The sequence below is a fragment of the Zosterops lateralis genome (assembly GCF_965231275.1).
Source record: "Zosterops lateralis genome assembly, chromosome: 14".
NCBI lineage: Eukaryota > Metazoa > Chordata > Aves > Passeriformes > Zosteropidae > Zosterops > Zosterops lateralis.
In genome coordinates, this window is record NC_139774.1 from 8,016,141 (window position 1) to 8,043,921 (window position 27,781).

General features: G+C 39.8%; 1 protein-coding gene across 6 annotated transcripts in view; it reads left to right on the forward strand.

Annotated features, from left to right (window-relative positions):
- Positions 1-27,781, forward strand: part of RAPGEF6 (Rap guanine nucleotide exchange factor 6) — a 116,566-nt gene that overhangs the window by 17,197 nt on the left and 71,588 nt on the right. For all 6 annotated transcript variants that reach the window (XM_083871863.1, XM_083871868.1, XM_083871865.1 and 3 more), the window contains exons 2-6: positions 7,685-7,755; positions 8,359-8,415; positions 9,309-9,392; positions 19,820-19,889; positions 24,896-25,039. In XM_083871863.1, the coding sequence (XP_083727989.1) occupies positions 7,685-7,755; positions 8,359-8,415; positions 9,309-9,392; positions 19,820-19,889; positions 24,896-25,039 (426 nt within the window). The remainder of the gene's footprint in view (positions 1-7,684; positions 7,756-8,358; positions 8,416-9,308; positions 9,393-19,819; positions 19,890-24,895; positions 25,040-27,781) is intronic.

The following is a 27,781-nucleotide window of genomic DNA, read 5'->3' on the forward strand; positions in this document are numbered from 1 at the left end:
CTTTTATTTTGTTTTTAGAAGTATGCCACTGAATTGAGGTATTTTCAGTCCATCAGAAAGCTATAATAGTGGCTCTCAAGTCTCTGTATTTAAAGATCTGGCTTTTATAAATTTTCTTCAGGATAGTTTGATTGTTAAAAGTGCAAGTCTGTGCCTGTAGCCATGTGCATGTTATAATGAAATATTGGAAAATAATATACATGGAAACTATTTACCCCATTGAGGGACTAATTACTTTTTCACAAATAAGAAGATAAAAATCCCAGTGTGCAAATGATACTTAGTATCTGCAAAAATAAGAGCCAGATTTTAGTTTTCTGTTTGTGGCCATACTGTTATTAACAGATGCTGTCAATGGGAATTGCTTCCTGGATTTACAAGAGTGAAATGAAGTCTCCTTTAATCTCTTTTCTCCTGTATAAAGATACTGTAATAACTAGACTGACAATTCCTCATTTGGAAAAACCAATTTCTGTCATTTGAGCAGGTAAATGGGAAGTTAAGCGTTTAGAGAGGAGTGCTCTATCATAGTCACAATGTGATCCACAGTTGTCTGATGGCCATGGGCTCCAGGAGTTTGGGGACATCTGAACGACCATAAATCAAAGAATTCAAGTTCTTGCTCATTTGAAGTGGTTCAGCTTCTTTATGAAATACATGCCATTTTTTTCTGAATAATGGAATATAGCTCTGAAGTAGTTGAACCAGTTTATTGTATACAAGTGTTACTGTGAGCAGGCTCAGGCAGTGATGTAAGATCATGCAGGAGTTTGCTATTATGTTCTGTGAAAGGTTCTTTAATTAGGCTTTTTGAATTAGTGGTGTTTCCTGCATGGAATGATGTGGTTTCATTCCTTAGGAGTGCTGCTTAAACTCTGCCATTCTCTGCAAGGTGCTTTAATGTTCTTCATTCATAACATTTTCATTTGTCTGACTGACTAATCCATCCTTTCTCTTCCGTAATAGTGTCTCAGTGCTTGTATTTAATTTTTATTTTTGTTTTTTAGTGGCCTCCAGCTAAATAGGAGTCTACTTTAAAGGGAATTGTTACTTTAAGTGAAGAGCCCTGAGCTGACGTTGTGTTGCATCACTTGCATTTTTATTGAAGTCCAATGTCTATGCCCCTGAACAAGGAGAGTAAATAAGTTAAGATGGAGGAGTTGTTTTCCAGTTCATCTCATCATCTTCCTTTTAGTTTAGGAGCTGTATGCTCTGTTACACATGTTAAAGTGGATTTTTCTGCTCCTCCCACAAGTTTTGGGGGTAGCCGACAGTGTGTAGTGTGGGCCTCTTGAACCAGCATCCCTAAAGTTGGTGAATTTGCACTGTAGATATCTGAATGTGTAAAATATGGATCAGAGAACTACAGCATGTTTCTGTGTTTTTATTTCTGGTATTACAGTATCAGGAAAGAATTTGGGAGAGTACTATTTTTAAATTGGCCTTAAACAGAAACTAAAGGAACCAGCGCGGATTCCAGCCTTCAATGAAGCAACAGGAAGGGAAGCAATGAAAACCATAAACCGTGCTGAGTAACATTTCCTCTCTTCTGCTACACCCCCCCATTCCCCCCCCTCCAGGGGTGACAAAGTCTTTATTGAGCCTGACAGGGTTCCTAATAAAAGCTGCATTCAATCTGTATAAGGAGCCTGCTGAATCACTGAGGAGCAAGTAATGGCATGGGGCTGGAGGGAGCCTCCCACATAGAGCTCACACAGCTTGTGCTCTGTGCTCCGAGAATCACCTCTGTTTGCTTTACTGAAATCTAGGCACTTTAAATAACAACTTTAATACAGACAAATTCAGACACTGTCCAAGAGGCTGTTAAAGTCCTTGTCCTGATACCAGGTGAGTGCTTGATTCTGCTGGAGTTTGTTTCCAGCCTTGTTTCTGCTCAGAAAAGGGAGAAGAAGCTAAGCAGCATACAAGCAGGAGGGTACCTTTCAACCATGCAGCTCCCTTCCCTGGAGGATTTTGTACCTGACAGTCTTTTTGAATGCCATTGGAACTTGGGAGGCTGCTGCCATGTGGTTTAACTGTTGGTTCAAAGGCAGAAATGTGTGTCTATTTCTTTTAAAGTATATTCTTAGTAATACAGCTGGATCTCTAACATATCTTCAGAAAATACTAGTATTTTGTTCACTGTGAAACATATAAAATATGCATCCTGCCATATGCATCCATTTCTAAGCCTTAGCTTAGAAAAGGAATGGATGCAAAATCCCATCAGTCATCCTTTGTGCTTTTGTAGAAGCAGGTTCTTGTGTGACCCAGGGAGTCCTGGGTGGCTCGGCAGCCTGCGTGGGCTGGGCTTGGGGAGCCCTGAGTGAGCCAAGCATTTGTTCTTGCAACAGGAATTTAATGTGTTTGGGGTGGATTGAGAGACAGGTTTTGTGCAGCTCTTTGGGACAGGTTTGCATGTGAGAGCAATCTGTCTGGAACTTGCTGACACAGCTGGTTTTACATGCAGCTTTGAAGTGCTGCTGCTCTGCTGCAGGTTTCTGCTCTTTTCTCATTCCCTGAGCAAAACTCTGGACTGACTAAATAATACTGGCCAGTCTGCTTTCTTTGGGACCTCTTGTTTCAGGTTCAGGGTGGATCTAGGGTGTCTAGGAAGCCCAGACTGGTCTGGATGTGGGAGCATCCCTGGGTCCTGACCTGCTGCAGTGAGCAGCTGTCCCATGGCCGGGGCTGGATGCAGCTGTTGCGGAACTGGGCTGACTCTGCTGCTGGCATGAAGGACATAACATGACAGGCAGTGCTAAAAAGAGTCCCTGGGGATTTATATCTTCCTCAGCATCCCTAATACCTGATTGTGATTGCTGAGGTTGTCTCTATGTGTGATTAATCAGAATTTGCAACTATGAGGTCATTTCGGAACAATTAATTTTCCTTAGAAATAGACCAGATTTCCTGTTTAGTGTTTAATAATAATAATAATAACAGTAATAATGGTATGTTACTGGAACACCTGGCTAGGGTCACATAGAGTGAAGCATTAGTTTTTTGGTTTGTGTTTTTGACAGTCATTGCATCCTTGTTTCAGAGCTTTTTTTTTTTTTTTTTCTCTTCACGTCTTTTACCCCACTTTTAACACTGCAGGAAGATTTGTCATGGACCTTGTTGTGGACTTAAGGCATCTGGATGCAGCTCATGTGGATTACACTTGTGCTGGCTAGAGTTGTTGATTGGGAAACTTTGTGGTCAGAACTTCATGTTCGAGACCACTGTTGTTCCACTTGAGCCTTAATTCCAAGCTTTGTAAAGATGCTTCTTGGATTAAAGGTGAGAGATTGGGTGAAAAGAGGGTGAAGCAAAAGGAAACAATACCTGCTTGCAAATTTTGCTCATCATTGGTGTTGCTGCACTGTGGTGCTTGTTCAGAGGCATCTAGATCTTGGTCATATTTAAAAAAGATGCCAATAATGAAACTTAAAGGTGACCATCACTTCCTCAGCAGCTTTGAGTTTGGATTATATTCTCTTGATAATTTTTCTGGATGACTGTACTTACTTCTTTATTTTAAAAAGTTACATCTTAACAATTAAGAAACTAATATTTCACCATCCTTGCAAAAAAAAAAAAAATAGGAGGAAATTATTTTCAAAGAAATGTTTTGGGATAAATGGGTAATGGTGTAGCTAGCTGGCGGATTTATTTTTGTGTAGTGAGTTTTTAGTTGGTGCTTCTTTTATTTTCCCCTCTTATGGTGTAGAGTTAGCATCTGGCAGGGAAAATGAGAAGTGGTCTGGGTATTCAGGTGACTCCCTTTTACTATATTGGGATGAGGATGTTACCATAAAAGAGTATATATTTATATAACATGATATTGTTACTAAAATCTCTGTATTTTTATACCGCCTTTGGTTTAGCAGCTGGTTAAGCTTTTTGCTGGGAGAATGTGTGTGTAGTGGAGATGATAAAAACTGGTGCTGGAGGAAGCTGAGGTGGCTGGTGACCACACTTTTGTGATAACAGCGCCATCCACAGAGCCATCCCGTGGTCTCTGCACTGCTGCTGGGGCACAGGCTGTTTTATACAGTGGGTTCTGTCGTGGGAAGAATTTGGAGACACAGATATCCTCTGCTTTTTTTAAACATGTCTGCTATGAGAGCTGGAGGCAAAGAATGATCTGTCACTGGCAGCTTGGTGCAGGATCACTGCAGTCACAGTGTTCACGTTTCCTCCCTATGGTGTAGAAAATCTCCTTTCTAACAGGATTAACAACTGCCTGATTACTGTTTGCCCGGTTTCCCACCTTCCCTTGAGCTGCTGGAGCTGCAGTTTTCTCTATTACATTCTCTGTAAATAACCTTAGTCAAGGTTGTTTTCTGTCAGAGGTTGAAGAATCTGTTGTGATCATAGCATTTGCAGGTAGATCCTGTGCTTCAGTTTCTGCTATTGTTTCAGCTGATGAAAAGCTCTGAAGAAGAGATTGCAAAATAAAATCATACTGATATCTTTCTTCAGTTTAGACTACGTGAAGAAATTGTTTCACCAATAGTTGTGTCTTGGTTGGGTTTTGACAAAAATGAGTAAAGAGATTATAAGGAAGGATATGGAAAGGGGTTGTAAAATTCCAGGAAATGTTTTGTGTTCTGCTGATACGAAGCTGAACGTTGCCCTTTGGCATCACTTTTCGTAGTGAGTATCGGAAAGTCTCTGTGAAACTGTTCACTACCCTTTGTACTGAGGTTATGTGCTTGTCCACTGTTTATAACTGCTGCGGTGAAAAAAAACTGTTTCTAAAAATAAAACTGAAAATCTTATTAGGAGTCGTTGTAAACTTTGAGTTAGAGAAACAAATGTTCTCAGCTCTGTTGGAGGAGGATTTTTGGGAGCGTGGTGCAGCTGGACTTCAGCCTCTGTCCACGAGGTGGCCACAGCCCCTGCCCATGTCTTGCCACCCCCGGATTAATGGATGTTACTTGCCGGCAAAAATATAGAATGAGACTCTAAATATAGTATGTCAGATGTAATTTCAGTGCTGTTTTAAGCACATAGTCTGCAATGAGTTGCAAGTATTGTAAGTTGAAGAAAACTTCACAAACTATGACTGATAGGTAATTTTCATTTTATTGGGAAAAACTGGGATATATGCACCACATGTACTATACCCTCCTGTGTTAGACTCTGACGTGGCATGAGAGGGAGAGGAGGAATTATACCTGGTTGGATCTATTTAAACAAGCATAAAAGGCTTTTTTTCACCAAAATACAGAAAACACATTGGACGTGGGTACATTTGAGGTACTAGTAGACAAAAGCACGTCACAACCCTTCCCAAAAGATTGCTGAGTTAATTCTTTTGCTCAGTGGTACCCAGAATTGCCTTCTCTGCATGACTAGGAGAGGGGTTTGCTTTAAAAGTCAGGTATTTTTAGGGAAAGCATTACAGATCCTGTTTTAAAACCACCTATAGAAACTGCTGTGTGAGTAGCAATGTGTTTAAATGGTTGGTGCGTCACCTGGCTGGGTAGTCAGTTACATTTATCATGTAATTTATTACATTTATCAACATTAGAGCAGTAATAGTGGCAGTGTAAGTTAAATGCCTTCTGCTGGGTGAGGGAATAGGAACCTTTGCCTTCCCTTTGCTGTGCTGTGCTCAGCTGTTCCCTCTGCTGCTGCTCATCTTGACAGATGAGGTTGGAGTTGGGGGATGCTTTCCAGACATGTATCCCTTTAAGCAAATGTTCCTCTCTTTATTTTACCAACTGTTTGTTCATCAGGCTCCTCAGTGGGTCAGTACATCAGTCCTCTGTGCTGCAGGTGGAGTGCAGGAGTCTGTCCAGGCTGAGTCAGCTTGCAAAGGGTTTGCATTCTGGGGAGTTGTAGAGAATAATTTACAAGTCAGGATGTGGTCATTTTTCATATGCAGAAGTTAAAAACTTTGTGATTAAAAGGGGAACATAGGCTCTTGTTCTGCTTACAGTTTTATGTAACTCATGACTACAGAACTGGTTAAAACATTTTCAAGATGTTCTGTCATATCTTAGTCCCAGTTATGTCAAAAAGTACTGGAAAATATAGGGAAAACCTATATAGACACAATGAGTTATAAAGGCTTGAAAAATTCAGCTTTAATTTTAATACCAAATACTGATTCTCTCCTGGCTGCCCAACTTTTACAGGAGTTGTGAGTATCCTTCTTTTGGCCTAGGAGAGTCAGATATTACTAACTAAGCCACTTTGTGGTCCGAGTATATAGTTGCTGCATTCCTGTGCCTGATACTTTCAGGTGGAGAAGTAGAGAAGTTTCCCTGCTCAGAAACAGGGAAAGCTCAGTAATGGAACTGTTGGTTATCTGAAATGACCCTTTGGCTGCCAGGCTGTGGTGTGTTTGGAGTCTATCCATAGCTAGTGCTCCTGGATGGTTTCACTAATAAAATCATGTTTGTGGCAGTTTAAAATTAGATTGGACTGTGTGAAATGAGTGCTTTGTAAACGTGTTACAAATTCAGGCCTTCTGTTTAATTTTCATGGGATTTGGTAATGACATTTAAAAAACAAAAAATCAGAGTTTTATTGGTTTTACATGGTCTGCAATTATGTCTGACCTTTCATTCGATACAACAGTCCATATCAGTTCTAAACATGGACTATGAAGCCAAGGAACTTTTCTGAAGTAAATCTAGTGTAAATTCTGAGGCCAGCATTCATATTGATTTATCTTATGTAAACACTGGATAAATGCAGCACTTGAAAATTCAGAACATACCTTTCAAGGCCAAGCTGGAGAGACTGCCCTGTGGTGTATAATGATTTTGTTGTGTGTGTATTTGACTCTTAACAGCCCACCTGTTCAGGACAGTAAATTAAGTGATGAATAGCCCTAGTGAGCTGTTCCCTGCCATGTGGTCTGCACCATCAGCACAGATATTTTTGTGACTGAAGAGGATTCTGTCTGGTGAGAAGTTTAAACAGCTGTATCTCCTAATTACAGCTTCTGTGTAAAGTTCAGTTTATAAAGCAAAATAATCTTCATGTTTTAATATTTTTGTTTCTGTGGTTGCTAGTGGATGGCACTGATGTGTTGCTGACTAGTGGTAGTAGGAGTGGGAGACCTCTAAAGCTTCATTGTTTTCATCTTTGCCAAAGAGTATTTTGGAGTACATTTTGATATTCCCTCCAGACATGGACTGGGCTGAGCAGGAGAGGCAGTAGGATGGTGTAGTTTGTAGTGGGCCTGCCTGCTAGGTCTGGGGTGGACATGAAGGAGTTTTTCCTCTCTAAATATAACCCCTTTGCTATGAAAAGGTACTCTGGTGGTTCTCTGCACCCTATGTAGTGGCTTAAGTTTTCAGTGGTTTTGAAAAAATCCTTTTTTAAAGAGATCTTAGAAAGTTTCATCAATTTTTGACCTTGGGTGAACAGGCCTGCCTCTATTTGTCTTATTCTGCTTCTTGCTTGTGCTGTATCCATTCACATAATTAATAGTTTCATGGACATTTTTAATAATTTCTTTTTTTCAGGTTGGTGTTTATGCATCAGTTGCACTTCACTCTTTTCACTTCCACAGCTCAAGTGTAGACAGGGTTCTTCAAGTCTGTGTATGTCCTGACCTGTCTATTAATCTGGGCTTTGTACACTTCTGTGTAAATTACTGCAGAGTCTCAAAAGTAACACTGAGTGATTAGATGTGAATGAGATTGCTTATGATTTTGGTTTTTTTTCTTTTTAGGACTTGAATACTATCTATTCTTTCCTTCATGGACTGGACATACTATCACATTTCAGGGAACATCAGCTGAGGTGAAGTACTCTTCAGTTTGTGTTTTTTAGCACTTGCATCCATGACTTTTTTGTGGAGATGAGCAGAGCTTTTGTGTGCCTTCGATTTGAAGTGGCAGAGCATTGACCAAATCTATTGCTGAGTTAAGTCACTGCAAAAATGTGGCACAGAATCTAAACTAATTAGCTCTTCTAAGAAGGAAGGCAGGGCTTACTCCCATTTGCCTACAAAGGACTATGTAGACAGTGCCCTAACTCCAGATTATAAAAGCTTTTTAATGCTTCAGACATTCAGATGGTCTCAGAATCCATAAAATGCAAGGCCAAGAAAGCACAAAAAAAGTGCTTTGGAAGTATTTTAGTTCCTTCAGTTCCATTGCTATGGGTAATTCTAGTGTGTGGGAGTGATATAAACACTTGGAAAACATGCTCTATGTTATCTATGTGGATAATGAAGAACACCATAATAATTTGAATTTTCCAGTTAAGCACATCCTTTGTTTAGAACAAAAAAAATAGTTGAAATTGAGGTCTTAGAGCCTGAAAGTGATTCTACTGAAATGGAGTGATTAATGGCTTATGATCTTGGGGATTAACATTGAATTTAAACTTCTCTTCCCTCAGAATAATGTCGTCAAGTGCCCGCTATGAGAGGTACAAGGGCAACCAAGTTCTCTTTTGGTGAGTACATAGCACTTGTTGGAGTTCTTCAGCAGAAATGTGAGCAAACCTAATGTTTTGCATGTTGTTATATGTCACTTGCTTTTCAGTCATTGTCCATAATTGGCTAAAAGCTTAGGCAGAGGTGGTTGTAGCTGTAGTGCAATGTTGGTGTTTGAGAGGTGCCCGTGGCTTTCCAGCCCGGCTCCCAGGACAGCAGAGGATGTGTGTCAGTGACAGGAGTGACTGAAGGGCAGGCAGTGTCCCCTCTGCAGTGGTGGGAGCCCTGGTGACGCTCAGTAGGTGGCACTGTATCCCTGGAGCTGGCACTGCCTGCACGGCTCTGTGTCAGAGCAGCCTGTACTGGAGAGGGATGGAGCTTAAATACTGTCACTTTACATTGCAAAAATTAGTATTTTAGCTTGCAGTTCTCTAGCTCCTTGCTGGGAGGCAAATATACTTTTATTTTCCTCATATTTTAGCATTGCTTTTGGTGTATTTGGTATATTGTCGCACAGCTTCCAGCACACTTGAGTCTAAATGAGATGCCACCTGCTTGTTGATGTGGTGGGTATGTGTGACACCCACCTGCTCCAGTAGCAGGTCAGTGTCTGTGTGTGGGGTTGTGTGCTGTCCTGTATTTATAGCCTTTGTGTGTACTTTCACTGGAATAAAAAAATTTCATTTTAATAAAGTAAAATTTTAGGCTGAGTTAAATGTCAAAATGTAAAGTATAAGAAACATTCCTTATGTGAATGTTTTAAAAAAAAATCCCGGTCCAGTTGCAGTTCCCAGGTTCTTGCATACTGAACTGGTAGCATGATAAATCATTATTTTACTGCAATAATATTTTGGATAACATAATTCTAAGGTGCTGTAAGCAGAAGTACATATCTGTGATTTTTTTTTTACAGCTCAGAAACTATTGCAAGATGCTGGTATATCCTGCTTTCTGGATCTGTGCTCATGAAGGATTCAATGTTTTTGCCACCTTGCAGGTATGTAAAATAATTGAGTTACAGTTGTTATTTAAAGCTTTTATTTTTTTTAATAAATGCTTCCTATGTATTTGTGTTACTGTAATTTTTAAAGCATTTAAAAATAATTCCATAATTTTGTTTTTCTTAAGTTTGATAGTGAAAGAAATGTTCAGCTAACTCAATTAAAATTTTCTCAGACTTTTTCTGCACGTTGAAATTTCTTTGTGAAGCACTGCACTCAATCTAGTTTGGCTTTTTAAGTTTTTAAGAGAATTTGTAGTCAGCTTATTACCTTGGGGTCTCTCTGAATAATTTGTGCTGTGTGACTGTTCTGGATAGACTTCCCCATTGCAAAAGTACGTCTGCAGATCACACAGCTTCTGGTATTTGGTTGGAGGCTGTATTTAATGGCACATAGGATTTTTATGTGAAGCAGGAAGGGGCCAGCAGCATCAACTGTGGAGAGCTTGTGCCAGGAGCCTGTCTGTGTCTCGGGGTTGAGACACAGTGAACACTGACATGCTTTCACTGAAGCACAGTATTAGACTTGAGCTGAACTGGGGCAAGTAATACCCTGAGTACCCACAGTAATATTCTGCTTGACCTTGTACATCACTCATTTTTATTTCACTGTGTTTCACTTGACTCAGCATGAGCTGACTGTGAGTGGATAGACTTAATGCCAGCTCCAGCTTACATACATCTCCATATACTTGAATTTCATAGTAAGTGCTAGTAAGAACATATAGGACTGAATTTTTCAACTCAGTTAACTGTAGGCTGGATATTAAACTCTTAATGCTCCTTGAGTGACTGAAGGTCCTTGAGTGAAACTGTCCAGAGGAGCTGTGGCTGCCCCATCTGTGGAAGTGTTCAAAGCCAATTTGGACAGGGCTTGAAGCAAGTTTATTAACTTTGTCTATGTATTTGAATGAGTATTTGAGGATGGCAACTGGGGCTCACTGTACTTGAAAAGGGCTTTTTATTGACTTGATGAACTTGTATTCAAGCTCTCATTCAGAGATTGGCTTAAAAATTGGAGGAGTAAAACCTGCATCCAGATACAATAAATCTATTCAATATTCTGACACTCATGCTCATGATGAGAGAAGCCCTGTAAGATTGTTAAGGTAAGAGGCAGATCAGTCAGTAACACCAGGTGCAAAGATGGCATAATCTTGATTACCCTATTACCTGGAGAATGGATTTGTTTATAGATTTGGCATAAGAGGAGAAGAATTTGCTTCTAACATGAAAGTGATGGCCAGAATAAAAGAACAGGATTGACAGATTTGTGGGAGGAAAATCATGTCAGCAAGTTAAAGAGGTTTTGTGTTAACCTTGCTTGTTAATGAAGATAATTCATGTGAACAGGATATTTGAAGGAGATTACTCACAGCAAGATTAACCATAGGAGATATATCAAGGACCTGGAGGAACTTTTGAAGCCAATTATGTGGCTGACAGCCTCCTACAGCTATGAGAATTGAACCTCCAAGGGAAAAATACAAACTCTTGAAACATTCAAGATGCAGTTTTATTAAAACAAACACTTCTCTTTTCCCAGTTTTTTCAAAATCTCTCAGGTGGAGAAAACTGGAATCATTGTTCTACTCATGTAGTGCATTTCTTGGCTAAAAACAATTACTTTATTTAAAATGGCCTCATAAGTTGTGTGGTATCTTTTCATGACAGTTGTAGATGCATCAATGACTCAATTAATTCTCTTTTCTTTAGTAAAAAGAAAGCCATTTCTCTTTTCTTTAGTAAAAGGAGAAGACCTAAATGCTTAGATCAAGAAAATGGTTATAATGAAAGAGGAACTCCAGTTTTGTATCATGAACAACAGCTTGGGCTGAAATTATTTTAACCTGTTTTGTATTAGTATTTGTGAGTAACTATATTTTACTATATTTTGCAACTGACTGACTGTTAATAGTGTTTGCATCCATTCTGTGTGAAGTGGCAGCACAGAAAATACTGTGCTTTTACAGGACTGTTAGTGTTGGAAAGTAAGAATGTGAGATGAAAGATTTGCTGTTTGAAGAATTTAAAGATTAACAAAATGCCATAATGTAAATTTTGATGTATGTAACATTGTTCTGAAACATATTTATATTTCAAATGCACCATGTAAAGTCAGATCAGTTTTACTTCTGAAGCCTGTAGTGCTGCTTTCTGGAAATACTTGCGAATTTGTACCATTGCTCTAAAAGTAAAGCAGTGGCTCAGAGCTCCTGCGCTCCCAGCTTCTGCCAGTGCAAGATAAACTGGTCTTTTGTCCCCTAATCCTTCCTTTTCAGGTTTAGCTCGAATACTGCTTCTGCTTAGACTCTACCTGCTGTATCCAAGCTCTGTCCCAGTGCTCCTCAAACTCTGCTCTTCCTCTTTGTCATCTCCATCCCAGTCCCAATGTCTGGAGTGTGAATAGTGCTTTTCCTCCCTCTGCTCCCGTAGTCTGGATCCATGTTTGCCAGTCCCCTGCTGCCATACAGTGAACCTAATTTCTGACAAACTGGCAGTTGCCAGTAAGGTTCTGAATTGTGGTAATTGTTACCATAATTGGGATTTAAGTTTCTTACTGTGTGACTGTAAATATTGCAGTCACAATACAATACTCTGAGTGTATGCTTCACTGGAAAGCTCTTCCCAACTAACTATTGTGGATTATTTTCTCTGCTCTCTTAAAGGGAGCTTCAGGCTTACATCCTTGTGCTTATCAAGTCTGAGAGATTTAGTACTCAGCACAAGATAAAAGCAGTGGTTATTCAGTGCATTTGTGGCTCTGGGTGAGGTGATGTTTTCCCTGGGTGTTTCTGTTAAGTGGTGGCTGTAACTTGTAGCATTGCCTGACAGCCAGTAAGTGAAGCAACAGCTTGGGAATGCTACCAATAAATGTATTTGTAAAACTAATTAATTCAGATAGAGTTGTTCAGATTTAAATTCTTCTGGCAGAGCTAGTGCTGGCATGAAAATACTAGGAGGGAAAATGGAATGTGGATGAGAAGAGGCAGCACACTAGTGAGAAGCTGTGTCCTGGTCTCCCTAAGTGCAGCAACTTGCATTGGGCTTGCTGATGTTGAGTAAGGGCTGGGAAGGTGTTGCAGACTAAGAGTACATGGTGCATCTTGTTTGATATAGAATAATCTTCTAAGAAAGTAAAAAAATGAAGAAAGACTGTGTTCAGACCTGTAACAACTATATGGCTGAAAAATCTCATCCCTATTTCCCCCGCACCAATCATTTCCTTTCGGTCTGTTCATGGTTCCTTACAGCAACAACCTTTTAGAAATTTTATGGTCTGCAAGGGGTGCTGATTGTGCCACAGAAAGAGTTTTTTGTTGGCTAAACTAAAGTGCAAGAAAAAGGAAATTAGAAGGAAGGGGTCACGTATGGTTTGTTTATAATTAAAATACAATTTTACTAAGACTTTGCAATCTCGTGATCTGGAATAGCTGGAAAGCTGCACAGAAAGTGGTAGGTGATACACAGGCTTCCTCAAAGGGTCATCAAGTTCTGAGTATAAAGTAATTAATACAGAGATCTTGAGCTTGCAGCCTGCAAATTGAGTAGCATGTTACATAGCCTCCAAAATAATTTCCAATTAAAACTTCAGCAGGCTTAAGAGATAAACCTGCTCAATGTTGTTACTGAGAGCTAATGCAGAAATGAGTTTTGATGACTGAGCATTAATTGAAATAGGTATTTTGCATTCAGCCATGTATCTTGTGGTGTCTGGTTTCCTTTAAACCATTTCCTGATGGAGTTAACTATTATAATATTTTTCTAATGAAGTTACTTTGAAGAGCTCAGGACTTGCACAGCATATGATATCATGTAAACTCTGCCACTTGCATTTGCTGAAACTTTTGGTCTGTGCTGATGGACCTTTTTTCCCATCTCCTTGTTCTGTTTTCCAAGTGGAGCCATTTGGGGCTGCTCAGCAGTTGCTGTGAGCTCTCCTGATGCACCTGTGAGCCTCAGGCAACTCCCCACTAACTCCATTCTTCAGATCATAGTTGGCCTGAGACAAATCTAGTGAAATTGAGACCTCCATGGAGAGGCCCAGAAAAACAGGTTATTCCTATGAGGATTTTGATGTTGAGTATGCTCCTGTGTCATGACTGCAATGCAGGAAGGGCAGATCCTGAGTTTTCTGTCTGCAGTCACTGCGAATGTTACTGCCTGTTATGCAACTTCCTGTGTTTTCTCTGTGTTACTTCCCGAACAATGACAAATTTAAGTATGAAGTTACATTTTTAGAGTAATTATTTTGGTGTTTAATAATACTAGTGGTTATTTCAGCCATTAGTATACTTGTGTGGTACATTTGGCATTTTACTCTGTTCATTGGCAATGGAATGCATTTTATCTTGGATCTGACCAACAGCAACTTTGCAGTAGATACCCAGGGGTTTGCTGGAGCAATTGTTCTGCACAAGAGGTACTCTGCAAGGAGAGGAAAAATGAAATGCTTTTTCATAGCATCACAGATGGGTTGAAAGGACCTTAAAGCTTATCTCATTCCAACCCTCTGCCATGGGCAGGGATACCTTCCACAAGCCCAGGTAGCTCCAAGCCCCACTCAACCTGATCTTGAACACTTTCAGAGATGGGTCAGCCAGAGCTTCTCTGGTGACCTGTGCCAGGGCTTCCCCACCCTTATAGGAAAGAATTTCTTCCTAATATGTCATCTAAATCTACTTAGGTCAGCTTAGAACCGTTCCTCTTTGTCCTGTCACTGTATGCCCTTGTAGCTCCCCCTGATTTGCAGAAAAACACATTTTCATCTGTTAAAAAACCAATCAAACAATATGTTTATTCCTTGCGCATCTTGTCTCTTCCAGGCCCAGTTGTGCCTTTCCGTACAAAACCTTTTTGCATGGAAGAAATGCATCCAGGTTACTGGATAAGTGGGGTCATGGGATTCACTTTGCAGTGGCGAGTACAATTTATCTTCATCATTATGTACCTAAAAGCAGCCCGACAGGCAGACAGGCAGTTTGAGAGACAGGTATATTCATAAAAACAAAATACCTGCAAACCCTTTGCTTGTTATCTTGATAAACTGGTATATCAGGGCCCTGGCCCCGTTCTACATGTAATGCAGTACTGAGTGTTACTGTGGTAAAACTCCTGCAGGTTGCTTTATTGATGGTCGCAGATAACTGTGCATTATTGCACCAATTTACACAGACAGGATTATGTTATGGTTTTGTAGTTCCTGTACAGTACAGAACAGGACATAAAGTGCCTGACATCCTGCCACTGATGGCTTTGATGTCTGAAATATCTGAAAATACTCTTTCAGGATGTAGTAAATTTGAAGATGCTTGCCGATTAGTGTTGAAACAAATAATAAGACAATCTCAGTCTCCATCTGTAGGCTGAAAGCTCTTCAGGACAGGCTGGTTTTTTACCTTTAATTTATGTACAATATTCTGCATAATGAAGGATGAGAACCTATCAATATTGAATAACTTGAGCATATTGATATCAGGAATGCTTAAGTAAAATGTGATGGCTATTGCTTAAATTCATCAGTTTTGCCATTCCAGATGCATTTCATCACCAAATACTCAGGTTTTGCAACAGCTGGATATGACAGTTTTCAAAATACTTGTTTTCAGAAAACTGTGTTTGCGCACATTCTGTTTCAAGAGCTGTGTTCAAAATATGTTATGTTGGAGGCATTTCTAAGTAGTTTACAAAAGTAAGGTTTGTTATAAAAGGTCCAATACCTTAAAGAAGTTTTAACACCTTCCTGTTTTGGGAAGTGAGCATGAATGTGAAAATGGGAGTATTCCCAGGTACGGAAGGCTCCCTCCAGTGATTAATTTTACTCTGTTCTTTGTATCAGTGAAGTCAAGCACATACTCAGGTGCCTGCACTTCTAAGGTACTCTGCAGTTATGGAGAGATGAGCAAATCACACAGTGGAAAAGGGACAGATGAACAAAGAATGTCACGGAATCACAGACTGGTTTGTGGTGGAAGGGGCCTTGAAGCTCATCTAGTTCCAGCCCACTGCCATGTGCAGGGACACTTTACTAGACCAGGTTTCTCCAAGCTCTATCCAGCCTGGACTGAGAACTGTTATCTGCAGTCCTGGGCTTTTACATTTTGGTAGCTCCAGTCTGGTCACATAGCCTGAACACCCATTAGTTGTTGGTATGGGATATCATGCCAGTTTAACTTAGATTCTTTTCTCAGATTATGCAAGTGCTTAAGCATTTTTAATTATAAGTAGCAGTAAATAGAAGGAAGGTTTCTTGCAAATGAGGCATCCATAAATCAAGGATAAACAAAGCTGCCTTTGGTATTTGGAAGACTTTTTTTTCCCATGACAGCATTGCAGACCATTGAGTGTGTGTGTGAAAATTAATGATGCAGATGAAATAGATGAATATTAAATGACGGGAGCATACAATGAAATTATAAATAAAACAAATTGTATTACAGTTTTATAGTACTGATTTCTTCTAGGCTTCCAGCAGTGGCAAGCCATAGAATGATATTAAATTTAGGACTTACTTAAATCACACATGTGTTAACAATGCCAATTAAATTGTTGGCTCATTTAAAACTTTAGTGGTTATACCAGTGGTAGTATGTCCTTTGACAATTTTTTTATTGTAAGTAGAGCTTAATTTACATTAGTTTCATGTTTTCTTACACTTTCAGTGTTAATTTAAATTTTTAATTAGGTTATTTTCCCCACTCAGCTTAAAGCACTAAAGCATGTGTGATGTGCTGTACCTTAGTGAGTCTTTCCCAATTTTCTTACATATTTTACCACCTGTGACATCAGGAGGACATAGTGGTTTTTGAGATGAGCAACAAGTTGGGGAAGCTGCTGTGGTGGTAGGTAAGCTGAAGTAGTGACATGGGCTTCTTGGATTTGACCTTCCAGGAAGCAAACCTGACCCTGGGAAAAGATGTCCTTGGTCATGGTCTTGTTGGGTGCCAACTTGGGTAACCAAAATGGCTAAATAATAATACCCCCTGCAAACAGCACTGTGTGTTCTTAATGCCACAACAAAGTTGTCTTTTAGTACCAAAAGATAAGATTACCCCATCTCTTCCAGAATTAGATGTACTTTCCAGAGCTCTCTTTTTTGAGGAACATCATGGTTCAGGTTTGGGTGGATCTTTAATTACCTGATAAAGACTTCTCCAAGTAATTTGCTCTCACAGAAATGTTCCTTCTTCTTTGGAAGAATGTTCCGTGTCAAAGTTTGCTCTTGTTTCCATAGTGGGTTTTCTCTCCTCCACTTTCAAAGCTTTGTTCAATTGAACCTTTTCCATTTACAAACATTTAGGAATGGATGTTCTGAAGCCTTGATTATAATTGGCAGATTAGTGAAGTATATTGATGTCAGCAAACCTCTTAACTAGTAGAGAAGCTAAATATTTGTATTCTAGAGGAAAAGTATGTAATAAGTCATTAGGAAATTTAAAAACCATGTTTCTAAAACCTGTTGTATATTTTAATTAAGAATGTTAAAAGTTGGTATTTTCAAGACATGATGGTAGTTATGGCTGGGGAAAAACCATATGCGACCTCCTCCCTTGAAAGGAGCTCTGCTGTGGAATAATTGATAAACCATCCATGGTGTGTACCAGGAAATAATGAAACTTTACCTCTTGACTTGTAAATATGAGTAGTTTATTCTTTAAGATTAGCTGGGTGGGTTTTGTGTTTGGAACCAGATCCTTTTCCAACTGTTTGGTTGTTGTAAAGTGCCTGAAGGAGCAGAAATGACAGGGCCAAGACTGGTGACCTTTGTTCTGAGCACTGTTCTTGTCCTCATTAGTGTTTACTGTCATTACTTAATTAGCAAACACTTCAACATAAGCAGAGGGAGGCTGGACAGTTGCTGAATTTGAGGAATGTGTTTATGTAAAAGAAAACAACTCCTCCTTGACCTCCAGTAGTTTGATAAAATGCTGTTACACAACAAAAATACTTCACTTGAACAACCTGCAACAGGAAATTGGTGCATTTTCCTAAGTATGGGGGATGTAGCAATAGTAGTAATCTGTTTTGTCATAAAACTGATAATGATTTCAAAAAGGTGCAAAACCCAAAACTTCCAGTTGCATATAATTCCTTTATGATTTTGGTGTTTTGGGAAAAAATATCTCTTATCTTTAGTTTTCTGCTATAAGGAATAGAATTATAAGTTATTTAATGTTTTTTTTTTTTCCAATTGAAGATAATCCTGTAGCAAAGTTGATTTCACTTTGGCTTTTAGTTTGTAGAGAAATCCTAATGTGGATTTCAGTTAACTTCAGTGTTGGAGCTGACATTAAAAATCATAGTTCTGTATTTTCTGGAGTGAATTAACTGTTGTAAGAGTGAGAGTAGTTTAGCTGTTCTTTTTGTGTTGCAAAACCACAAGACTCTCATGCTTGGATCACATGTTGTGTGGAAAAAACATTAAAGAAGACATGAAAATTTGAACTCTGAGTTTCTTACTATAGATGTGTGAAAATGCCAGTTTTCTATGTGAAACTTCTGCTTGTCTTGTCTGGGTGAGAAAGTTTAAGTTGTCATGTCGTTTATGACTGTATTGCAGTCACGTAATTTAAATATTTTTTTTCTTTTCCTTCAGTAGACCGTTAGCAAGATCAAAACTTGACAGTGGAAGCTGCCATGCTCCTATTAATTGTAATTCTTTCTCCTAACTGGATTACATTGATAATCTCTTTGGTGCAATAATCTGAAGCTTTGCTTGAGTAACTTCAGAGTTTCAGAGAATCACAGAATGACTTTTGATTGAAAGGACATCTAAGGTCACCTTGTTCCAACCCCTTGCCATGGTCAGGGACACCTTCCACTATCCCAGGTTGCTCCAAGCCCCATCCAACCTGGCCTTGAACACTCCCAGGGATGGGGCAGCCACAGCTTCTCTGGGCAACCTGTGCCAAGGCCTCACCACCCTCACAGGGGAGACTTTCTTCCTAATATCTAAAACCTCCTCTTCTTCAGCTTAGTTTAGTTAGTCTTTTAGCTTCAGTTTAGTTTCTTAAATTCTTTTTCCGTAGTTGCATATATCCCACAGAAATTTTGGAGTGTTGTTTGTAAATGCGACTCCTTTTCAAGGTTCTGTATCAAGTGGGGGTGGTTTCAGTGGATCTTTGCCATCAAGATGACCGTGTGTGTAACTCAAATCTTGACGGCTGGAGTTTCACATGGGGTTTTTAAATATAACCTCAGTGAAAACAGATGGAGCTGACCCACTTCTTAAGAGTTTGTGGCCACTCTTGTCTTAACTTCCTTCTAATTCACATGTTAATCCCTGCTTTGCATTAACCAGTTCTTCAGTTATCTCACCTGCTGGTAGGTGCTAAAACGTGATTGTTGTTGACAGTCTGAGTTTGTAACATGGCAGCTACAATTACTGAGCTGCTAATCCAGCCACCAGTGCTGCTCATCAGGGAGTTTGTTTTATATGCTGGGGTTATGGAATCACTTTCCCTCGTGCCCAGGGAGTGAGTAGGTCAAGCATTCCCACCTCAGGCTAACGGGTCAGGAGTGAAGACAAGCTTACCTAATCTGTGAAACTAGATACATTCAATTCCAGGTACCACTACAGTCACAAATGGATTGATTCGAGAGGTTATTGGTCTGTAACACACCCCAGACATCCCCCAGCAGTGTCTAGCTCAGTCCTAGCATCTTCAGATCTGATTCCATGGTTCCTTCTCCAGAGGTGATTTCTCTAAAGTCACCTCAGTTCAGTGTCCTGAAGGAAGTCTCCTGTTAGAGTCAATGAGCAAAAGCACATCAGGTTGTTTTTAGCTGCTTTCCTCAGCTGCTGTGTTACACTGCCCATCATGCTTTGTTACATTTGTGTTTTTTCAAACTTCTTAAACAGAATCCATCACCGTTACCCATTCCTTGTGATGGTACAAGTAGCATAAAGACAGAGGTCATGAGTTAAGGCTCAATATTAGAAAAGAGGTTCTCTGTCCACCCCCTTTGCTGGGAGGATGAAGGGGTGACGTAGAATTGAGAGAGCTCTCATTAAAAATGCTGTGTACTGAGTAGTATTTTGGAATCTTTGGAATTTATGAATATTTGTTTTTACAAGGCCTGTTTAATGTTTAATTAAATTTACTAAGGTTTTCTTGTCAGGACTGAAACGTATTATGCGTGGTTTTGAGTATCTGCAAGTAGTAATGATTTTACAAAAGAACATTCTTGATATTTGGACTTTACATAGTAGGCTGTGATGAGGGGTGCTGAATAAATTAAAATATTATGGTAATGATACTGTCTAATTAGCATTTTTCATACAATAATTTTCATCATTTTTTCTTTGTTCTTTTTTTGTTTTTTAACAACATGGACCATTGCCAATTATTTCTGTTACTGAAAAGGTAAAATAGGCTGTTCATCTCATTCTTTTTTGTTTGCTTTTTTCCATCCCACTCTAGTTTTGGCAAGCAGTCTGGAGGGAAGCGAGGATGCGAATGTATCATATTGGAACCTTCAGAAATGATTGTGGTAAGACAGATTTTTTTTTCATATGTATTTAAATCTATTGCTGGTTTCAGCAAATTCTTTCTCTTTCACAGCAGAAAGCTTATTGTAAAGTATTCTATGAAATTGCAGTAAAATTGCCTTGATTTCAATTATTCCTATGGCTGCTCTCATAACAGCAGTAGCTATGTAAATTTAATCCGGATGGGTAAATCATGATGATGATTAGGTCATTCTTTCTAAAATTGTGCTTACTTGAGTTTCAAAAGCCTAGCAGTCACGGCTGAGCTGAGCATTCCTGAGTCAGGCTATGGCAGTCTTCTATCTTGAGTATTTTATTTACACCCCTATTCCCCATTTCAAAGCTTTTATTGGTCATGTCTGGATGGAAAAACATTCTTCCTCCAAGCCTTTGCAGTGCCACATAGTGGGAAGGCTTGTAGGTAGGAGAAGAAACATGAGAGTGCTTAGCCAAGCTTGAGTAGTAAGATTTGTCACCATTCTTAGTGTCCAGGATTCCTTCTGCTTCTTCAGAACACTTCCTGATACTGCCAAGTGCATATATAGATGCATATATATGTGCTTAGAGAGTGTAGCTTAGTCCTTCCCGGGTTGTTGTACACATACAGTGAGCAGTTGGAATATTAGGATTGCTTTTCCATAGTGAAGACTGACATTGTATCCCAGCAGTGTGCCTGGGGACACAGGCAGATCTCTTCCAACTTTCACCTTAGATGTTTTTAATGGAGCTGAAACAAAGCTGTTTGTTGTGCTCAGAGCCCACCTGTCTGTTAATCAGACTCTGGTCTCCAGACTGCTATTGATTTAGCTGCCCTAGATCTAGATATGGTAACATTAAAACTAATATTTGACAGTGTCTCTTACTGAGCATGTAAATATTCAGCTTCCATAAAATATTAGTTTCCCACAGTGCATTACCAGCAGGGATGTCAGCAGTGTCCTGTACCAAGTCCACTTGCTGTCCTCTGTGCAATTTGCTCTGTGCAATGTCAATCTGGCTCTGCTCGTGGGCTCTGATAGCATCAGTAATATGCTCTGTGCTGCAGCACCTATTTTTAAGCTACAGTCTGCCATGAAGTGCAGGAAACCTGTCTTCATGCTTTGGAGTAAAACAGTTAATTTGTTTTATTCTGAGTTGTCCAGTCTCTTCTCAAAGCTGGAATTCTGGGAGGGAGATTTATGCCTGGAGAGATGCCACAGGACTATTTGGGTGGCAATGTGCACAGTCAAGTCATGGGAGTGCCCCAGGCCCTCTGGTTTGCATTTGCTGCTTTGCATTTTTACTTTTTAATTGCAGCTACCAAGGATCTGGTGTCTGAACTGGGCATCTGGTGCACTCTGTGTCCAAGTGCTGTGCCTGGGCTGAGTCTTGCACCTCAGTGCTCCTATAGCAGGAAGGCAAACACTCACTTATCCAGTCATATCTATTAATAGGTATTGGGGAGAAGTTCTCCCTGTTAGGGTGCTGAGGCTCTGGCACAGGCTGCCCAGAGAGGCTGTGGATGCCCTGTCCCTGGAAGTGTTCAGGACAAGGTTGGATGGGGCTTGGAGCATCCTGGGATAGTGGAAGACTAGACCAGGTTAGTCTGGCTGGTGACTTGTTTCACTGCAAGTGCATTTGGAAGTTTACATGAAAAAATATTTCATGGGCAAAGGAAATCTTAAAAAATACCTACATCCTTCTTTGATCATATCACCATTGCCAAAAAAAAAAATAAAATTTGAAGATGGAAATAAAAGAGGAGCTTCTGTGCAGTGTGTGCTTCCAGAGAGAAACTGACCCTGTTGAAATATTTATTGCAGAAACTAGTGTTGTGTGTGTAACTTGAGCAGGCACAACTGTGATGAGTGTTTTCGAAGGAGTACAGTATCACAGTAGCTGGGGAAGCCAGCATTGGCCCTGTCAGCAGCCTCACAGCCTCACGCCCTGCTGGGTGTTCCTGGAGACAGAGGCACAGCCCAGACAGCTGTTTGCTTATTTTAAATCTCCTGAATTGTCTGTAATTGTGATTAAATGCCAGTGAGAGTATAGAGACACTTGAAAGTATCTTACATCCTTCTCTGCAACTTCAGGATAATTTTCCAGTAGGAAAATCAGGGAATTAAAAGTGCGGAGTAGTTTCCTTGTTATATTTATGACCATGTTTTACAGGTAAATGTAGCTAAAGGTACTATTAGCTGTATTTTCTAGGAAGCACTTCAAATAGTGTGAGAAGAAAGCATCAGTGGGGTGGCATGCACCTTGCTAATGATCTTCACTGACACAAGGTGTACTTGAGTTTCAGTTCCCTGATTAACTCTTACTAATTTATCTTAATTCTTTTATTTTCTCTAGTTTTTAATTTGTAGCATACTAATGAGGTTTAATACATAATGAATATTTATCTTCAAGCAAAAGAATTAGTTAGCCACTTTAATGGAGTTAAAGAACTATTGTTTCCTGCTGGTGACTGATTTTTTTGATTTTTTTTTTTTCCATTCTCTCCTGTCATTTTAGAATGTAAATCAGTTTTGTAGTGGAAATCCTCTGGGAACAGGCCCATTTTAAAGGCCATAAAATGTGGTCAGCTTAAGTTAATGAGGATAACAGATAGTGTGTGAATGGACATTGTAACTCATATTTTTGGAGGCTGAGCAATCTATTGAATTAATAATAGCCCCATTTATCATTTAAGAAGATGGCCCAGAATTGCAGCGTATCTTTGGTGTATTGAAGTGTCATTACTGTTGTTCCTTGGTGCTTTTATTTTCTTCTTCAGATCTAAGCGTATGATTTCAGAAGAGCAGTGTGATACTCACAGGTAGAAAATACATCATTGCTGGTTTGGACTGCAGAGTGAACCAGGGCAGTCCTGTGGTTCTCCTTGATTTCTGTGTGGCAGCCAGTGCCTGGGTGAAGCTGCTGGTGTGGGAGCATCTTGCTGCTGCCAGGGTTTGAAGTTCATAAAGAAGTCCTTTCCAATAGGATGCAGCCAGTTAATGTGCTATTTCAGATGTTTTGGCACAAGAGCACAAGTTTGATGAGGAGCAGCTGGGGGAGCTGGGGGTTCTCACCCTGGAGAAGAGGAGGCTCAGTAGGGAACGTGACAGGAGGTTATAGCCAGGTGGGGATCAGCCTCTTCTCCCAGGTAACAAACAATAAAACAAGAGGAAATGGCCTCAAGTTGTGCCAGAGGAAGTTTCAATTGGATATTAGGGAAATTTTCTTCATGGGATGGGTCAAACCCTGGCACAGGCTGCCCAGGGCAGTGGTGGAGTCACCAGCACCCCTGGTAGGATTTCATGGATGTGTAGATGTGGCGCCTGGGGACAAGGTTTAGTGGTGGGCCTGGCAGGGCGAGGGGCATGGTTGGACATGAGGATCTTTTGAGTCCTGTTCCAACCTGAACATTCTGTGATACTGTATTGAAAATGAAATAATGGGAAGCAATCTGTGGGACAGTGTCTCCATCTGACTTGATGGCAGCCTGGTTCTCCTGGCTCTGCATTGGCCCAGGAAGTCTGTCCTTCCTTTGCTCTCCCTCCTGGGATGTGGCTCACAGCATCGACAGCTGAATTCCTCCATAGCAGTGTGATGAGCATGGCACCTCTCTGCCAACAGGAATTTTTAGTTTTTAACCAGGTGAAAGCAGGGCTGAGTGAGGTGCCCAGGTGTGCCTGTCCTGTTGATGCACAGAACATCAAAAACAGTTCTTGTAAATCGCAAGTGTTGACAACCTGGTGGTCAAGCTGGACTCAAAATACTGCTTGTGCTGGTGGTACTAAGCTGGAAACTGTGACATGGAGGTCTTTCCTGGTTTCTGATTTCCATGTTGTTTTTGTCAACAGCAGTTCACTGACCAAAGGAAGCAGGTGGTCTCATTTTCCACCACTTGTTTTGACTTACTACTGTCAAATAATTTATTTATGCTTAGGTCTTAGTTTTCAGTTAGAATTGTGAAAAAAAAAAAGTAATTTCCTGTTTCTGTCTGTTAAGTCTTTCTGGGTTTCATTTCTTTGTATCTTTTTGGATTTTAATTTTAAGATAATTTACTTAAATATGTGAAATGAGTGCTGTGTAAGACCATACAGGGGTTCTTTTCCTGTTTCAGTAGCACAGTCTCAATGTTTAGGATTTTCCAGTGAAATTTGGAGAAAAAAAATTAAAAATAAGCCATTGAAGACAGTAGAAACTTCTGCATAGTAAATATATTGTAGATAAGCTTCTTGCCTACTGCAGCCTATTTGCATGCATGTCTGCCTTACTTCCTGCTGGGAGATATTTTTCCAAAACATCAAAAGGAAATGAGAAAGGAGAAAGGATGAGACCGCTTTTTATAGAAAAAAAGGATTGTAGCTATTGAGATAAAAGGTTTCATATTGGCTTTTGCTAACAAGATAAATTTACCTAATTTTTAATGTTTAGTCAGAAATAATATTTGACATAAAGATATGAATCAAGTTCCAGCCATTTCTCTATAATCCACTGGAAGCGATTAGAAGGCAGTAGGACATAGGTGAAGTAGCTATTTATGAAAAACTGGAATATTTAAAGCTGTTTAGCTGTGACTGATACTAGAAATAAATTACGCTTTTAAAAATTACACTACTAAAAATAAGGTACAATTCAATAGTTTTGCCATATTGTAAATACACAAAAAATGGTAGCTTCTGTGTGGAAGACAAACTTGAAATGAGCAGTGCCTGTAACTTCTTTGTGGTACATGTGGGTACAGAAGGGTTTTTTTCTGAGTGACATTGTTTAGAGGACATGTGTGCCTTTTTTACTTTTTTCATTTTAAATACACTTGTTTCCTGGAAGGAAACCGTGGCCTCCGGCTCATTGTAATAAGGCACTTCGGAGATCCAGGCAGTGGTTCTGTGAAACAAGCATGGTCGTTATTTCCGGAAAAGTTCAGCTGCCCTGAACTGATGTTTGTTCCTTCCACATGAGTTTCATACGGTTCCATCGACTCTCGGTGCTATGGAAGAACTGGATGTTTAACCAGGAGCCTGAACGTGTGTTTCAGGTGGAGAACTCCAAAGACAATGAGGAAAACATCTTGCAAAGAGAAGTCCCACTCCGGCAGTCCCGTCGGAGATACAGGAAGATCAACCAGAGGGGAGAGCGTCAGACCATCACGGACAATGTGGATTCCAGCAGCTACGTGTCGGTGAGTCTGCTCTCTCTTGGCCCATCTCCTTGCCATTGTGATGTCCGCATGGCTGGCTAGAATTTTCTTTTGATGACAAAACTGATGGAGTGAAATAGTCCATGCTTGCTGTTTTTGGGAACACTTCTTTCATGTTGAGGGGCAGTGAAGTGGTTTGGATTGGAACATCATAGGTGGATGTGAAGGTCATAAGTGGAAAAGATGGGGTTTTTTTTGGTTTAGGGATCTTCAGCTGAGCACTATAAATAAATCTTAACATGCTCACTGGACAAAGAAATGGTAATTCTTCATTTTTTGTTGGTTTAACCTGGAGTTCTTTTGGTAAGATGTAGAAATTGGTGGTTTCTTTTTTTTTTTCCCCCTTAATAAATTTGAGCTGTGATTTAGAGTTAATTGCAAATGCAGATCAATAAAAAATACAGCATTAACGGTCTTGTACTTGGTTGTGTTTACTTGCTTAAAAATAGCGTAGTGGTAGTTGAAGCATCAAAAAGAATAGCAACTCACCTGTTAGTCTTAAATAGCACCAGACTATAAACTCTGCACTGTGTAAAGGCACGTACCTCTGTGGTTTCAGGGCTGTAAAGCATATGTGATGGTTTTTCTTCACCACTATTTTTCAGACTTCCTGCTTGGTAACAGGGTATATGTGATCTAGACAAATAATTTAATTGAAAATAATTGTTCTGGATAATTTGATCTGCTTTGAAAATCAAAGGTTAAAAGCAGCACTAACATTGAAGTACAAGCCTGGAATAGTATTCATGCTCAGAAGAAAAAAAAACAATTTCTCCCCCTTTCCCCCTTTCTTCCTTTTCATCTCCCCAAAAGAGATGCATTCTCAGTTGACAGGCTTCAAAATATCTGATGTGTGCAGTCAGATGTGAGCGTATATAAACTGATGTTTTTTCTGCATGCTGGGTCACAGGTGGTGATTTTAGGCCCTGCACAACATTACTGTGTCTGCGACAGGAAGAGAATTTGCTGTTTGAAGTTTAACATCTTCTGCCATCTCATTTCTAAAACTGTCACATATGTTGTATTTTATCATTATAAGACATTAAATTAGTTACTGAAGAAATGAGATGTTGGACCCTCACACTCTGGGCGGGTGTGCATAAAGCTTTATTAGGAATTAAATTGCAATCTGTGTATGACAGAATCTATCTCTGTCCCTTTGGTGTTTGTGACAGTGAATAAGCACACAGATAATAATTCTCAGGTTTCATTGCTAAGAGCAGGAGAATCCCAGGAACAGCTGATGCTGGTGCTACCTTTGCGGCTTGCCTGGAGGGATGCGTGAGAAGGGACTTGGCATCTTTGTTCTGAGAAAAACCAAGTTTCACGGCTTCTTGAATGATTTCAGAGACTGTCAGTTACTGCTGCAAGGAGTCCGTGTGGTACACTCACAGGGCTGGTTAGTCAACAGATGATGTCCTCATTAAGATTTTTCTTCAAGTTGGCTTATTTTTCTTCGTGTTGATTTATTTCATTGTTAGCAACAGTACAGAGCACCTGTGCCTGTGGTAGCTTGTAGCAAACCTGGTGTCTTCCTCAGATTTGTGAATATACCTATATATATGTACACACACACATAAATATACACGAGGTGTTTGATGGAAAATGGTATAAACTTATTAAATCAACAACACTTTCCTAAATCTGCCTTCATGTCTGTTAATTAACAATCTATGAGAAGAGTCCTGTAACACAATGTTTTTCTGGATGAGTGAGTGCTAACTGGCAAGGACTAAATGACCACCTCTCTGCTACAAAATCTCCAAGATTTTGGGTTTTCAGTAGTCTGAATTGAAATACTAATGCTTTGTAAACTGCAAGCTCCTAATTAGAAAGTATCATACTTGAGTACTTACAGTAACAAAAAATAATTTGTAACTCAACAGATGACTAAGGAATCAAAACACCGTAACAAGCTGCCTGTGTTACAAGTAAGGAAGAATTCGCTGCCTATATTTTTCCATATTCCATTATAAACTAGTAAAATAATAAATTTATTTTAGGTGTAGTTAGTTCCATGCCTATATGAATGTGCTCATACGTTGGTTCCCAGTGATCTTGAAAAACAGATTTCACGGTGTAACCCTTTATGTAGCCCATGAGAGAAGAGTAGGATCATAGAATGGTTAGAGTTGGAAGGGACCTTAAAGATCATCTAGTTCCAATCCTCTGCTATAGGCAGGGGATCAGGATAAGGAGGAGAGTAAGTCAAATTTCCATTTTACTGGAACTTATTTTAAGTTTTCTGCCAGAGTGGGAAAAGTGTTTACAAGCTCTCCAGCAGATCTCCTGTCTGGCATAAGGCTAATGAATGAGCACAGAGTTGTATTTCACTCTCCAGCCTGTTGCTGAGTGCTCTGTGTCAGATGCTGAATGCAGGCACATGGAGCTTTTGTGAGTCCTGTGTGCTTGGGGAGGGCTTGGAGCTTTCCAGCCTTCTCATGGACTCCAGTCCATCACCCGTGGTTGATGTTGGAATACTCAGTATGACACCATTTCAGTTTTTACATGGCTTATCCCTCATATGCAAGTAGTTTTCTGCTTTCTAAAGAAAACTCAGGTCCTTTAGGTACTGAAATTCAGTATTTTTTAACCCAGCTATGAATAGTTCCTTAAAAATAAGGTTTCTTGGGTTTGCTTTTAAGGGGAATTATCTATGTAATCTCCAGTAACTCGTTAGAATGTAAATCTCTGCACATTAAATATACTGTGATTATATTTACG